This window comes from Myxine glutinosa, chromosome 6, assembly GCF_964187855.1.
Source record: "Myxine glutinosa chromosome 6, kmMyxGlut1.1, whole genome shotgun sequence".
Classification (NCBI taxonomy): Eukaryota; Metazoa; Chordata; class Myxini; order Myxiniformes; family Myxinidae; genus Myxine; species Myxine glutinosa.
Window position 1 is genome coordinate 61,615,136 of NC_136266.1, and position 16,008 is coordinate 61,631,143.

General features: G+C 45.3%; 1 protein-coding gene across 3 annotated transcripts in view; it reads right to left on the minus strand.

The window, feature by feature from the left end:
* The window catches only part of LOC137429864 (uncharacterized), an 85,815-nt gene that overhangs the window by 58,660 nt on the left and 11,147 nt on the right, over window positions 1–16,008 (minus strand). For all 3 annotated transcript variants that reach the window (XM_078779930.1, XM_068120186.2, XM_078779931.1), the window contains 2 exons: window positions 3,451–3,573; window positions 262–402 (listed from right to left, as the gene is read on the minus strand). In XM_078779930.1, coding sequence (XP_078636056.1) covers window positions 262–402; window positions 3,451–3,573 — 264 coding nt within the window. The remainder of the gene's footprint in view (window positions 1–261; window positions 403–3,450; window positions 3,574–16,008) is intronic.

The following is a 16,008-nucleotide window of genomic DNA, read 5'->3' on the forward strand; positions in this document are numbered from 1 at the left end:
TTGTGTAAACGAGTTCTAATAAATATATCCGTTGCTCCTTCTCTGAGTCCTCTGAGTCCCAAGTTCTAAGTCTCAGTTCCGACATATATATGTATATATGTATACACATATATTACGTGTAAGGAGCACACAAACAATTTTTTTTTTTGCAAAGAAGCAAAGATTGGAATTCCCATTTGCGGCGGATCTGACATGCTAGTAAAGGCCTAAACTAAATCAAGATTACCGACGGATCTTTAATATCCAGATTTTTCTGCTCACCGGTTGTGGAAAGGGTAACACTGCCATTTGTAACATGAGCATCATAGAAATCTTCCTTTACAGAAGCACATCTCGAAGCTTCTGAGGCAGATGAATCTTTGGTGTCTTGTAGGCATTCCACTTTTATAGAAAGGATGTCATCTGCACACAAATCAGTATCAGTCTTTTGTTGGGACATGAAGTTTACAATTCTATTGAATAAAAATCAGGCCAATTGTATATTTATTTAGTCCTGTAAGATTATCAGTAAATTATGCATAAATTATTAGACAGGTAAAGGACATTTTGTCCATCATGTCAGTGCTTCAACCTCCTAACAGGACTTGCAGCAAATGCAGATAGTGCTAACTGGAAAAATTGCTCCAATCAGAATATTTGCCACGAATTGCAAGAAAAGCTGCTCCAAAACAATGTTTCCAAAGCCTATCCTGAACACACATCAGTGCACCATAAATTATACAAATACCTCACAAATTTTAAAAGGGAGATTAGGGAAACACCAAGAAGCATGCTTACACCATATCTTCACAATGGGACTGGGCTGGTCTGCTCTGAAGGTGCATGCACTACTCCAATCGGTCAAAACCCATTTATTGAGCAGCTTGATTTACCTTGTTTTAAGGCTAATTGACAGTGTTGAGGAAAATACAGCAAACTGTGACAAAATATTTTATATGGTGAATAAAATAAATAAATAAATAAATAAACATTTAAAATAATGTTTTACCATATACAGTGCCTTGAGAAAGTATTCACACCCCTTGACTTTTTTCACATTTTGTTGTTACATAAAATGGATTAAATTTTTTCTTTTTGTCAGTGAGCCACACATAATACCCCAGAATGTTAAAGTGAAATATTTTTTAGAATTCTTTACAAAATAATTAAAAAACGAAAGGTTGAAATGTCTCGAGTCAATAAGTACTCAACCCCTTTGGAGCAATACTCCCAATTGAGCTCAGGCACATCCAATTTTCTTTGATCATCCTTGAGATGTCTCTACAACTTGATATGAATCCAGCTGTGGCCAATTCAACTGATTGGACATGATTTAGAAAGAAACACGCCTTTCTGTATGAAGGTCCCACAGTTGACAGTACATGTCAGAACAGGATCTCTATCATGAAGCCCAAGCAACTGTCCATTTTACTCCGAGATAGAATTGTGAGGAGGAATAGTTCTTCGGAAGGTTATAAAAACAATCTCTAGAGTGTTGAAAGTTCCCAAGAGCAGTGAGCTCCATCATTTGGAAATAGGAAAGAATGTGGAACTACCCAGACTCTTCTTAGAGCTGGCTATTCGACCCAACTGAGCAACCAGGCAAGATGGGCCTTGGTCAGGGAGGTGGCTAAGAACCCAATGATCACTCTGACAGAACTACAGAGTTCCTTGGCTGAGATGGGAGCACCTACCAGAAGGACAACAGTCTCTGCAGCCCTTCATAAATCTAGGCTTTATGGGAGAGTGGCAAGACAGAAGCCACTCTTGAGAAAAAGGCACATGGCAGCACACCTGTAATTTGCAAAAAGGCATGTGAAAGACTCAGAGCATGAAGCAAATTCTGTGGTCTGGTGGGGGAGGGGAGGCACCCTACATCTGGCAAATAGAATACATTTACTTATTCATGCAGCTGTATGAATCAAATTCGCACTCCTTTATATGAACTTTTCTAGAGCATAACTTGGTTCCTCTTAAGAACACAAAGGTGATGTCCAGCATGCACACAAGATTTTTTCATTGTCCCTTCTTTTCTATAGTTTGCCACATGGCACATACCATATAAAGGGACATTTTATATGCCCCTGGTATTTTTACCTAGAATTAATACCAGTCAAATTTTTTCTCTATCCAACTTTTTGGGGATCACCCCTATGAGCCAAGCAAAAATAGGACCGAGGGTCCTGAAGCTCACCTGGATCAGGAGCAACAGTCACTTAAACTACCCACAGACTCCCTCATAGCCTAATATTCATAATACCTTGAACAAACTTTGGTACATCAAGGGTGATGGGGGTGGGAGGGGGCAGGGAATGGGGGGAGGTCAAACCTGGACCGACCTTGACCACAGGTAGACCCCTTCGACCCCAACTTTTTTTTAATGCTGTGAACAAACTTGAGTTGCAACATACCAAATATCATTTGTGCCAAATTTGGTCACAATCCCATCAGCTGTTTCGGAGAAGAAGTTGCAAGTGTTACGGAAGGACGGACTGACGAATGATGCTCCATCGCATAAGCTCCCCAGAACTACTTTCCAGGTGAGCTAAAAACAGATTACATATGGAACAAGAAAGAGCAATCAGAGATTGCAGACCCTTGCCAGGACGTGTTTTAGTGGTGTTCAAGGCTTTTGTGTGAAAATAAATATGGCGGCCGAACCACGTGACCGATGAGGTCATCATTTTTTTTTTCTCCGCCAATTTATCCCAAGATGACGCTCAAGAAATTTCATCTTGATTGGATTACGTTTTGCACTTGTCGAATTATGACATCATAATAGAGGCACCTATGACATCATCATTAACGTATGTTATTCCCCATGGAGAGTTCTTTACAATGAGCCATGTCTCAATTTTTTCTATGCAACACTTTCAGAGATATAGAGGTGCAAACGTTTTCGGTTTTTCCAAGATGGTGCCCGTACCATGTGACCTATAACGTCATAATTATCATTTAAAATTTCTACAGGAGGAGGCGCACCTATGGTGAAAATTTCCTGTCAATCAGATCAACGGTTGCAGAGAAAATCATATTTATTCTGTATGTACAAACAAACAAACAGACAGCCAGACAAACGGACTCAAATGCAATACCGTCTCCTCTGGCGAGGGCAATTATTTAAAGGATTAATGAGAGGGAACAGTGTGGAAACATCGAAACACATCACGGTGGGGAGAGGTCACGATTATCATCTAATTCTAAACACATGCTGGATTAGTGGATACATGCTCTATGTCCTACAAATCACACAGATACCACCCACTTATGCTCAACATGTATAATTGATATCAACTAGACTATTTTACACCTGTTATCCCATATTAATGTCCCTGCAACAATATAATCTCTGAGTTCTGTGCTTTGTCTTCTCTCAATCAACTTTGTTTTTGCATTGACCACGTGATGCTCTTGCTTGGGAAGTCACATGTTTTGGGTGATGTTAGCAATTTGTTTGAAAGTCACACAAACCTGGATCAATACAAGAAGCATTGCTGGATTCCTGTGCTGATGCAATTTCGAACTCTTTAATAGGAACAGAAGATCTCCAAGTGTCTTGAACGGTATCAGTTGCTTCTTCCGGATAATTTTCACCTGCACAAAGTTACAGATTAAGAGATATATGTGAAAACGCACACAGAATAAAGTTTTGTTTTATACATAAAAACAGACAATAAACTAGAACGGCACTCGGTAGAGAGCATACCTCTGCCAGTCTGAACAGTTTACGTTTTTTATCACACAGATAGGTCATATCTGGATCCAGATCTTAACCAAAATCTAATCGGCTTGTTTTTGTCACTTACCCAACTCATCCACAAAGTTTTGTGACAAGTTGTCCACATCTTTTTGAAATATAGTGCTATATAACATTTTTGGCCCTATTACTCAATGGCAAAGAATGACTTCAAAAAAATTAAAAATTCTCGTATCCGGATCCAGATTCTGATCTTCACCAAAACCAAATTGATTTGACCATGTCACACAACCAACCTGTCCACCAAGTTTCATCTGAAACCGTCCATAACAAGAGATATCTTGCTATACAGTCACGTGAAAAATTAAGTACACCCCATGCAAAGTTTTGACTTTTTCAACATATTTCAACATACAGCTATTTAATCTTAATTTCAACAATATTGAGAGATAAAGGTGATATAATATAACAAATATCATGAAACATTTACATTTTGTAGTCCATTGTATAATTTAAATAAACCTCAATGCAAATTTTGCATGTGGAAAAAGTAAGTACACCCTTGGCTCTAATAGGTGGTATTGCCCCCTTTGGCAGAAACAACCTCAAGTAGGTGTTTCTTATAACTGTCGACCAGTCTCTGACATCGACTGGGAGAAATTTTTGCCCACTCCTCCATGCACAATTCAGCTGTGCGATGTTTGAGGGGTTTCTTGCATGCACAACTCATTTCAAATCCCCCACAACATATCGATGGGATTTAGATCCGGGCTTTGACTTGGCCATTCAAGAACCCTCCATTTCTTTCTTTTCAGCCATTCCTTGGTGGATTTACTGGTATGTTTAGGGTCATTGTCATGTTGCAAGGTCCACCTTCGGTTGAGCTTCAACTTTCCGACATGTGGCCTCACATTACCCTCAAGCACCCTCTGGTACAATGAAGAATTCATAGTGGATTATATGATGATGAGCTGCCCAGGCACTGATGCAACAAAGCTGCCCCAAACCATAATATTTCCACCACCATGCTTTCCAGTTGGTATCAGGTTCTTGTGGTCAAATGCTGTCTTTGGTTTTTGCCAAACATGTCTTCTGGTACTGTGGCCAAATAGCTCTACCTTTGACTCATCTGACCAGAGCACATTGTTCCAGAAGTGCTGGACTTTGCCAAGGTGTTCATTGGCAAACTTTAGTCTTGCCCTGATGTTCTTTCTGGACAGCAAAGGTTTCCTCCTGGCACACCTCCCATGTAGATCAAATTTGTGCAGCCTCTTTCTAATGGTGGACTCGTGAACTTTGACATCAACAGTGGCAAGAGCTACCTGTGGGTCCTGTGATGACATTCTGGGGTTCTTAGAGACTTCTTTCAGCATCTTGCGGTCTGCTCTCGGGCTGAACTTGCTGGGGCGGCCTGGCCTGAACAAGTTGGCAGTTGTTTGGAATCTTCTACACTTGTAGATGATCTTCCGGACAGTCCAATGATTGATTTCAAATTGTTTGGAGATCTTTTTTAATCGCTTCCCAGACTCGTAGGCATCTATAACCTTCTTTCTGAAGGCCTCAGAGAGCTCTTTTGATCTAGGCATGGTGACGCCGCACACTTCAACAACAAAGAGCAAACCAAACGAAATGTCTGAGGTTTAAATAAGACAGGTTCCTCCAAGATCCTCTCTAACGATGTTCTAATCATTTGCACCTGAGCTGGTGCACCTGATTCTAATTTTAGGTATTTGAAGTAGTGATAAATGTAGGGGTGTACTTACTTTTTCCACATGCGAAATTTGCATTTATGTTTATTTAAATTATACAATGGACTACAAAATGTAAATGTTTCATGATATTTGTTATATTATATCACCTTTATCTATCAATATTGTTGAAATGAAGATCAAATAGCTGTATGTTGAAATATGTTGAAAAAGTCAAAACTTTACATGGGGTGTACTTACTTTTTCATGTGACTGTATATCGGTTTTAGTACTATCACTCAATGATGAAGAATTGTGTATTTTTTTTATCTGATCTGGATTCAAATCTCCACCAAAATTTAATTAACTTTCTTGTCACACTCTAAACCTGTCCACCAGGTTTCGTCCAAATCTGTACACGACTTTTTGAGGGATCATACTATATATTGTTTTTTGCTCTATTTGTCAATGGTAAAGAATACACTTTAAATAAATTCTCAGATTCAGATACGGATCGTCACCAAAATATAATCATATCTTCCATGTCACATACCTAACCCGTCCACCAAATTTCGTCCGAATCCGTTGACAACTTTTTGAGATATAATGTTCACAAACAGAACTCTCAAATCTGTCTCCTTCCTCCAAATCCTGGTGGCGTCTGGTCAAATCCGTTTCTGGTGTTTGTTCCCCCTCCATCCACTCCCTTACCTCAAATGGCTACACAGTTGACGCCGCACGTGACAAAGCCGAATGCCTCAACTCTGTGTTTGCTCAAAATCCTGTGTCCCAAACCCATCTCTCTCTGTTCCCACCTTACCCACTCTAACCCAACTGCTCCTGGACTCTGTGTCCTTCTCTCCTGACAAGGTGAAGTTTTTGTCAAACCTCGACTCTGATTCTGCAACTGGACCAGACGGCATCAGCCCATGGGTCCTAAAATCCTGCTCTGCCACTCCATCTCACCCTCTCTCTGTTCTTTTCACCCTCTCTTTTGCTCAAGGTCATCTGCCAGCATCTTGCAAATCAGCAAACATTACCGCTTTACACAAAAAAGGTGCAAAAACAGATCCTTGCAACTACAGAGCAATCAGCCTGCTCCCAATTATCAGCAAAGTCATGGAATCCATCATTGCTTCGGATATCAAATCCTTCCTCTTCTCCAATGGCTTGATCTCTGATCATCAATTTGGATTCAGAACAGGTCATTCCACTCTGGACATGTTGCTTCTGCTATCTCAACAATGGATGGAGATCCTCAATGCCAAACAGAAAATCAGAGCTGTCTCCCTTGACATATCATGTGCCTTCGATATGGTCTGGCACCCTGCTCTGCTCACCAACCTCTCCTCCTATGGTATCCATGGAAATCTCCACGCATAGCTTGCGGACTTCCTCTCTCGTCGTCGTCAACGTGTGGCCCTGAATGGGTTTCTCTCATCTCCCCTTCCTGTTCAGGCTGGAGTTCCCCAAGGTAGTGTTCTGGGCCCTGTGCTTTTTCTGGTCTTCATCAATGATGTCTCTGACTCTCTTGAAAGTCCTCTCTATCTCTTTGTGGATGACTCCACTCTCTGCCGCTCCATTCCTCATCCCTCAGATCGGCTGTCTGCAGCCTCCTCACTCTCTGCAGACCTGGACAAAATCACAGACTGGTCAAACAAGTGGACCATGTGTTTCAATCCTGACAAATTTCACACTCTTACTATGTCTCTCCGAAAAGACTGACTGGAAAAGCCTCCCATCTACTTTCTGAACAATCCTCTCCATGAAGTTCTGTCACTCAAGCTTTTGGGTCTCACTATCTGCCATCATCTTTCCTGGGAAAACCACATTTGTAATCTGGCCTCCAAAAACCAGTCGCCGCCTGGGCATCCTCCGTCGTGCAAAGTCCTTCCTTGTGTTACGGATCCCGGATTTAGAGGAGTTACTATTCATGTCATTGCTTATTAATGTTTATTCTATTAAAGGTTGTTGTGGTTAAAGGGTTAGAGAGGCTCCGGATAACAGGATAGTGAACCGGAAGAAGAAAAAGACACGAGGTCCAGGAGAAGCGGCGATCTTCTTCTTCCTCGCCCAGCTCCGACGCGAGCGGTGTCGATATTGAGCAGCGTGGGGAACGCTGCGTTTGAAAGCCCGTCTGGCGAGAGGAGTTACCTGCGCGGGGTAATTACCGATTACACGTCAAGTTGCCGTGGGTTCGTGCACGGAACCAAGCGTCCGGCACAGTTCGCCTCAACGTCTACAAGGACGCGTACGGGTCGCACCTTGGGCCTCGCGCGCTTTGCATGCCGCGCTTGGCTTTGCCCGCTTTGCTTTGCAAGGAGGTGTGCGCTGCAGCAGCTGTTCCCGGTACGCGGCGTGCACGTTTGGGAACACGTCAGCCAGGGGTTCGTTCAACCGCCCGTGTGCGGAGAAGTCGACCTTCACCTTGGTCTGGAGGGGCCCAGAGACATTGTGAGGGACAGTGACCATTGAGGGGTCGTGAGTGGGGAAAGGGGGGGAAATTTATGAGATGGCCATCTTAGTAAGATTGTTGATGGATTGTTGATTGCTGATGATGGATGGAGAATATATTATTAGGTAATCCGGATCCTTGGTGTGGGGTTTCTTATTGACTTGAATTATTGTGTCTTTCATATTGATTGCGCTACGAAAGCGTATAAATCAGATATCTTTCTGGCGGGGTCCTCCCATGGTCCGGGGGTCACCAAGACCAGGTAGTTACCGGGAGGACCACGTAACAGAATTGGGGGCTCGTCCAATTGAATTCCGGGATCTAAAATTGTATAACAAAATAAAAAAAAAAATTTTAGTAATTAAAATTTATTAATTAATTATTAATTGGTAAATTTTTGAGAAATTGTGGTAAAGTCTTGGGTGAAGGTTAACAGGTGTTAACGATAGTCACCATGGCGTTTGTTGCACAGAACTTTGCGGTAACACCTAGTGAGGCACAGTTCCGAGCGTTACTAAAAGCGGACCTCTTGAAATTGGCCAAACATTTTAACTTGGAGGTCCGAACTAATTTGAGGAAGGCAGAGTTGCAGACCACGGTGATACAATCTATGGTGGGATTAGGAACATGGGACGAGTTAGCCTGGCAGTGGCTACCCGAAGAACCAGAAGACGTTGAGATCCGGAAACTGGAGTTGCAATTACGGAGCCAGGAACGGATCAAAGAAGAGGAAAGGAAAGCAGAAGAGAGGAGAGAAGAGAAACAAGCAGAGGAAAGGAGAGTGGAACGAGAACTCCAGGAAAGGTTAGAAAGGATGAAAACAGAGGAAAGGAAAGCAGAAAAGGAAAGAGCAGAAGAGGAAAGGAGAGTGGAAAAAGAACTCCAGGAAAGGTTAGCAGAAGAAGAAAGGAAAGCAGAAAAGGAAAGAGCAGAAGAGGAAAGGAGAGTGGAACGAGAACTCCAGGAAAGGTTTGAAGGGAGAAAAGCAGAGGAGAGGAGAGCTGCCAGGGAACTCGAAGCAGAGGAGAGAAAAGCCGAAAGGGAGTTGAAGGAACGTGATCTGGCGTTTCAGCAAGAAATTAAATTCAAGGAGCTGGATTTAATGAGAGAACGGGGAGAGGTACCACCCTTGCTGACGGGGTCGACACCTAGCCAGAACACCTGGGAGGTGGGCAGACATGTGAGGCTGGTTCCACCCTTCAGTGAAAAGGAAGTCACTCAATTTTTTCCACACTTTGAGAAAGTGGCTCGACAGTTAAACTGGCCGGAGGAGGCCTGGACCATACTAGTGCAAAGTGTGCTGGTGGGTAAAGCTCAAGAGATTTATTCGGCGCTAACAATGGACCAATGTGCAGATTATGAGGTATTGAAGAAGCACATCCTCAAAGCCTATGAGTTGGTTCCTGAAGCTTACCGGCAAAAATTCAGGAATGCCAGGAAGCGGGAGAGTGAGACCCATGTGGAGTTTGCCAGAGTGCAAGACAACATGTTTGATCGGTGGTGTGAGTCAAAAGGAGTCGGGAACGACTTCGAAGCATTGCGTGACTTGATCCTGGTGGAGGAATTTCAACAGTGTGTCCACGAGGACATCAAAGTGTACCTGCAGGAAAAGAAAGTACCGAAGTTGTGGGACGCAGCCACCATGGCAGATGATTATGCCTTAACACACCGGATAGAGGTCCACGAACCTAACTCCTTGCCTAGATTTCCGCAGGGGAGTTGTGGAACAGCAGGTGCGGAGAACGACAATACATGGCGGCGGCCTCGAGATGATTATGGGGACAACGCTGATACCCGAACTGTTCGAAATCAGAGGGCGACGGGCCCAGGACAAACTTATTTTTCGGGGGGCCCAAAGCAGACCACGAGTTTCTCCTCCGGACCTACTTGCGCTTTTTGCAAGAAACCTGGACACGATGTCCAGTTGTTACCTCATGAAAAGGGAAAACCCAGAGCGGAGTCCGACTATTACAACTCCGAATGCGATGGCAAGCATAAGAAATTGCCCACAGAAGAGTTACCAACCATTTATTTATGAGGGGTTGGTCTCCCTCGAGGGAGACTTGACTAACCCAAGACCTGTTAGGGTATTGAGGGACACAGGAGCCCATCAATCCTTAATGCTTGAAGGCATTTTGCCATTGTCAAAGAGTACCGCAACTGGTGATAGTGTTCGGTTACAAGGGATCGGTGGCTGTGTTAGTGCTCCACTTCATGTCATCCATTTGGAATCTGATTTGGTGTCAGGACCGGTCACCGTCGGTTTACAAGCCACGCTTCCTGTAGAGGGGGTATCTGTGATTATCGGGAATGATTTGGCCGGGGGGGGAATTTATGGTAACCCGAGGGTGGGTAAAGAGCCCCGCAGGGGAAATAACACCACCCCAGCTCGGGATGGCGACAAAAGTGCCAAGTTATTTGTAGGGGGACTGAACTTCAACACAGTGGAAGAAGTTCTGACCTCTGTCTTCAACAGATATGGGCCGCTGGTGGAAGTGCGGGTGGTAAAAGACAGGGAAACGCAACGGTCAAGAGGGTTCGGCTTTGTCACGTTTGCAAGCACAAAAGATGCCAGGGAGGCAGAGAAGAATTGGAATGGTAAGGATTTGGAAGGTCGGACCATAACAGTAGGGAAGGCATTTCGTAGGCGTCGAGCGGTCTACAGAAGAGGACCACTTGGCGGTAGTTTTGGTGTTGGCAGCAGCCGATATTACTATGGAGGCTCCCAGAGTTACGGCATCCCCCGAAAGAATGATTGGCAGAGGACTGGCCGAGAAGGAGACCGCCAGTCAGGTGACTGCTGGGACAAGGGGTCCCACCGTAACTGTTAGGAGTCCGGAGAAGTTGAAGCACTATATACAGCGGAGCCGCCGAGCCTGGGCTCCTACACGGGCTAACCGTGAACGCCACGTTCTTAAAAGGCGTCCCGGTAGGGAACGTTCCTGCACGGACTAACCGTGAACTCCACGTTCTTAAAGGCGTCCATGTAATGAACTTTCCTCCCCAGACTAACCGTGAACCCCACATTCCTTAAGGCGTCCATGTAGTGAGTACTCAGCTGGGCCTCCATCCAAGAGCAACTAGAAGTGGTTGATGCTTGGTCTAGAGGGAATTACCTTGGAATCTCTGGGGGGTTTTGGTGAAAGTTTGTTGCTTTATTTTTGAGATGCGATAATTGTGCCCGGGGGGAACTGATGATTTGGGGTATCGGGTTGGTTTATCAAAGTTGGCCGGCACAGAAAGTTTTCGCGGGGTTCAAACTTTCTTTCTTGAAGGGGGGGAGTGTTACGGATCCCGGATTTAGAGGAGTTACTATTCATGTCATTGCTTATTAATGTTTATTCTATTAAAGGTTGTTGTGGTTAAAGGGTTAGACAGGCTCCGGATAACAGGAGACCGGAAACGGGATAGTGAACCGGAAGAAGAAAAAGACACGAGGTCCGGGAGAAGCGGCGATCTTCTTCTTCCTCGCCCAGCTCCGACGCGAGCGGTGTCGATATTGAGCAGCGTGGGGAACGCTGCGTTTGAAAGCCCGTCTGGCGAGAGGAGTTACCTGCGCGGGGTAATTACCGATTACACGTCAAGTTGCAGTGGGTTCGTGCACGGAACCAAGCGTCCGGCACAGTTCGCCTCAACGTCTACAAGGACGCGTACGGGTCGCACCTTGGGCCTCGCGCACTTTGCAAGCCGCGCTTGGCTTTGCCCGCTTTGCTTTGCAAGGAGGTGTGCGCTGCAGCAGCTGTTCCCGGTACGCGACGTGCACGTTTGGGAACACGTCAGCCAGGGGTTCGTTCAACCGCCCGTGTGCGGAGAAGTCAACCTTCACCTTGGTCTGGAGGGGCCCAGAGACATTGTGAGGGACAGTGACCATTGAGGGGTCGTGAGTGGGGAAAGGGGGGGAAATTTATGAGATGGCCATCTTAGTAAGATTGTTGATGGATTGTTGATTGCTGATGATGGATGGAGAATATATTATTAAGTAATCCGGATCCTTGGTGTGGGGTTTCTTATTGACTTGAATTATTGTGTCTTTCATATTGATTGCGCTACGAAAGCGTATAAATCAGATATCTTTCTGGCGGGGTCCTCCCACGGTCCGGGGGTCACCAAGACCAGGTAGTTACCGGGAGGACCACGTAACACTTGGCACACCTGAGCTCCTCACCACATACAAGGCTTTCGTCCACAGCTCAATGGAGTACTGTTCCCCCCTCTGGGCTGATGCTCATGCCTCTCACCTAGCTCGTCTTCACGCTGTTGAAACCAAAGCTTTCAGAATCATTGGAATCTCCCGCGATGAAGCGAACTCCGAGGGCCTTTCACTCACTCACCACAGGCAGGTAGGTGGTCTTTCTGTCTTCTACCGACTCCTATCTGGCCTAGCTCCCCCAGCTCTATCTATGCTCTGTCCCCCAAATATTCCTACAGGTTGCACAAGATCTACCAGTAACCCTCTTCTGGTGAAATTGCCAAAATCGAGACTCTCTGCTCACCTTCACTCCTTCATTCCTCTTTAATCCCGCCTCTGGAACAAACTCCCTCACTTTCTACAATCCCACTCCTCCCTCCAGGTCTGTAAAACAGCTGTTCACCACCATCTCTTGTCTCCCCCCCCATCCAAAACCTTGATTTCTTCTACCCCATTAATTCACCCCAGATCCACTTTTTTTTTGAAATCCCGACTTCTTTCTTTCCTGGAAGTTCTAGCAGTGTCCATGTGTTTTATACCTTTCCCACCCACCTCCATCCCCGCCGCCTTCCCATGCCTCCTCCCCCCAAGCCCTCTCACTCCCACGGATCTTCCGATGTCCCTGTTCTCTGCTGTTGTACTTGTGTGCTTCCCTCTCTCTCCACATCTTTTCTCCAGCTCGCTTTATTGTATGTTTTGTGTGTCGGTTTTTTTTTTGTGATTGATGTTAGCTCTTACACAAGCCTCGATCTTGTATCCAAAAAAAAACAACAACAAAAAAAAAGAAAACCTCCTATGGAATTTGTGGAAAAGCATCTTAATGATACTGCAGGCATGTGGAGAAACATTTTGTGGTCAGACGATACTAAAATTGATCTTATTGGTCTAAATTCAAAGTGTTACATCTGGCAGAAGCCGAACACTGCACATCCCACAATCAACACCATCCATTACTGTCAAGCATGGTGGTGACAGCATCGTGTTCTAGGGATGCTTTTCATCAGCAGTGGCATGCTTGTCAGGATGGAAGGGACAATGGATGTTTAAAAGTACTAGAGAATACAACAACACAACATGCATTTTAAAGGCCATTTTCCCTGCTAGAGCGGGGGTAAGCCTTGCGGTCCCCATGACAATCTTCTCCATCTTGCCCTATTTTCTGCATCTCTCCTTGTTAACCCCCTTGCCCGCATTTCTTCTTCCACCATCTTTAGCCAAGTCTTTCTTGGTCTTCCCCGTCTTCTACTTCCTTCTACATTCATTTCCATCACTCTTCTCAACCAGTCACTTTCATCCTTCCTCAACACATGACCAAACCATCTCAACCTGTTCCTCTTCACAACATCAATCACAGGCTCTATTCCCATCATTTTTCGCAATTCATCACTTGTCTTCCTCTCTCTCAACGATACTCCGCATATCCATCGAACCATTCGCATTTCCACCCTTTCCAACCTTCGTTGCTGCTCTACGTTCATTACCCATGTCTCGCTCCCATAAATCATAACACTTCTCACACGTGCAGCATACACCTTTCCCTTCAGCTTCAACGACACTCCCCTCATCAGCACGCCACTCAGTTCCGGAAACTTCTTCCATGCACATCTCACTCGAGCAACCGTTTGCCGAGTCTGATCCACCTTCTCCATTCAGCATGTCTCCGAGGTAGCAAAATGTTTTCACACCTTCCAGCTTCACGCCGTCTCCAAGATCCAACTCAACATTTCAGCCATCTGCAGCTCCCTCTGTGCACACCTTACATTTGAATGTAGCTGCCACACTGGTTAATGGCCCTCTCAGACCACTACATTTTTGATGAACCCACTCAGCGCATATTGTACATCGAATGGAGTTCACTGCGACACCCTTCCTGCACACAGCACAGGGCCACTTCCCAGTTCTTTCCACCTCACCACATGCTTTACCACTTGCCATCACCTTCGTCTTTCCGATATTCACCTTCAGACCTTTTGTCTCCATACATTCCTTCCACTTGTTCATCTTTTCCTTCAGTCCATCCATACTTTCCGCAATCAACACCAGAGCATCTGCATACAACAACTCCCACGGTAAACCCTCCTTTACGTTCTGAGCCAGCACCTCCATCACAGCTACAAATAGTAGTGGACTTAGTACCGACCCCTGATGCACTCCCACCTTCACCTCAAACTCACCATTGTTCCCGTCCTTCGTCCTTACAGCTGTGCGTGCTCTTTTGTACATTGCCATCACTACTCTGATCAACCATTCCTCCACTCCTAACTTCCTCATTGCCCATGTCAATACTTTGCGTGGAACCCTATCGAATGCTTTCTCCAGATCAACAAATCCAAGAAACAACTTCTTCCTCTTCTCCATGTACTTCTCCTGCAACTGCCTCACAATAAAAAGCACGACTGTCGTTCCTCTTCCTGGCATGAATCCAAACTGCATTTCGTCGATCTTCACTTTCTTCCTTATCCTCCTCTCCAACACCCTTTCCAATACCTTCATTCCATGCTCCAATAACTTTATCGCTCGGTACGAGCCACACTCTAGAGGGTCACCTTTCCCCTTGTATAGAGGGACGAGGGTACTCAGTTCCCAACCACTGGAATGTGGTCTTCTTTCACCGCTAAATTACAGATCTCTGTTATTCTCTTCACACCCCAACTTCCTGCTGCCTTCAACATATCTCCCACAACTCCCGTCGGCCCTCCCGCTTTTCAACTCTTCATTGCTTTTATCGCTTCCTCAACTTCCTTCTCAGTTATCTTCTCTGCCGGTCCTAAAACTGGGTTACTCTCTATGTTGCCATCCCATTCATTCTCTGTATACAACAGCATTTCCATATATCTTTTCCATCTTCCTTTAATTCCATCTGGGTCCACAACGATTTGTCCCACTTCATCCTTCAAGCAACTCACCCCCATCACATCACACCTCTCTTTCGCTATCTGCTTTGCAATCCTGAATACTGCTCTCTGACCCTCTTCCGAATCCAAGCGTTCTCCGAACATTTTCCTACATGCCTCCTGCGCCTTTGCTACCTCTTTCTTTGCAGCCTTCTTGGCTGCCTTATAACTTTCATGCTCTGCTGTTTCTGCTCCCGTACCCTTCACCTTCTGCCACTCCTTGAACTTCTGCCTCTGCTCGTCAATCCTCTTTCCAACTTCATCATCCCACCACCATGTTTCCGAGTGCCTCGGTGGTCCTTTTGTCCATCCACATACCTCACCAACGGCTCCCAACAGACTAGCTTTCATCGACATCCAACCACTTTCAAGCTCAACCACATCATCCTCTACCCTACTCACCCTCTCTTTTAATGCCTCCCTTACTGTCACCTCTTTCAACCTCCACACCTTCATTCTCGGTTGGTACTTCACCCGCCGAGCTCTCCTCGCACCTTTCACGTTATGTCGCAGACAACCAAGTGGTGCTGTGAAATAGCCTCCTCCCCCGGGATCACCTTTGTGTCCCGGAGGTGCCCCCTATCTCGCCTAAGCACCATCAGGTAGTCAACGGTTGTCGTCGACCCACCTGACGTGTATGTAACAAGCTTATTATCCTCTTTCTGGAACTGAGTATTACAAATCAACAAATCAGCTCCATCAGCAAACTCCAAAATCCTTTCACCTTCTCCATTTCTCACACCATATCCGTAACCCCCATGAACTCCCTCAAAACCATCCATACTCCTTCCCACATGTCCATTTAGGTCTCCTCCTACCACAACAACTTCCTCATCTTTCACGTTTTCCATCAGCTTCTCTATCGCACACCAGAACTTGTCCTTCTCTTCATCGCTCCGACCAACCTGCGGAGCATATCCCGAGATGACGTTCACCAAGAGCTTTCCAATCATCATTTTCACCATCATAAACCTGTCACTCACTCTCGTCACACTCACCACACAGTCTACAAACTCCTCAGAAAACAGGACACCAACACCATTCACGCCCTCCAGGCACCCTTGCCACACAAACTTGTATTTCTGTCCCTGCCTACCCTTCACCAT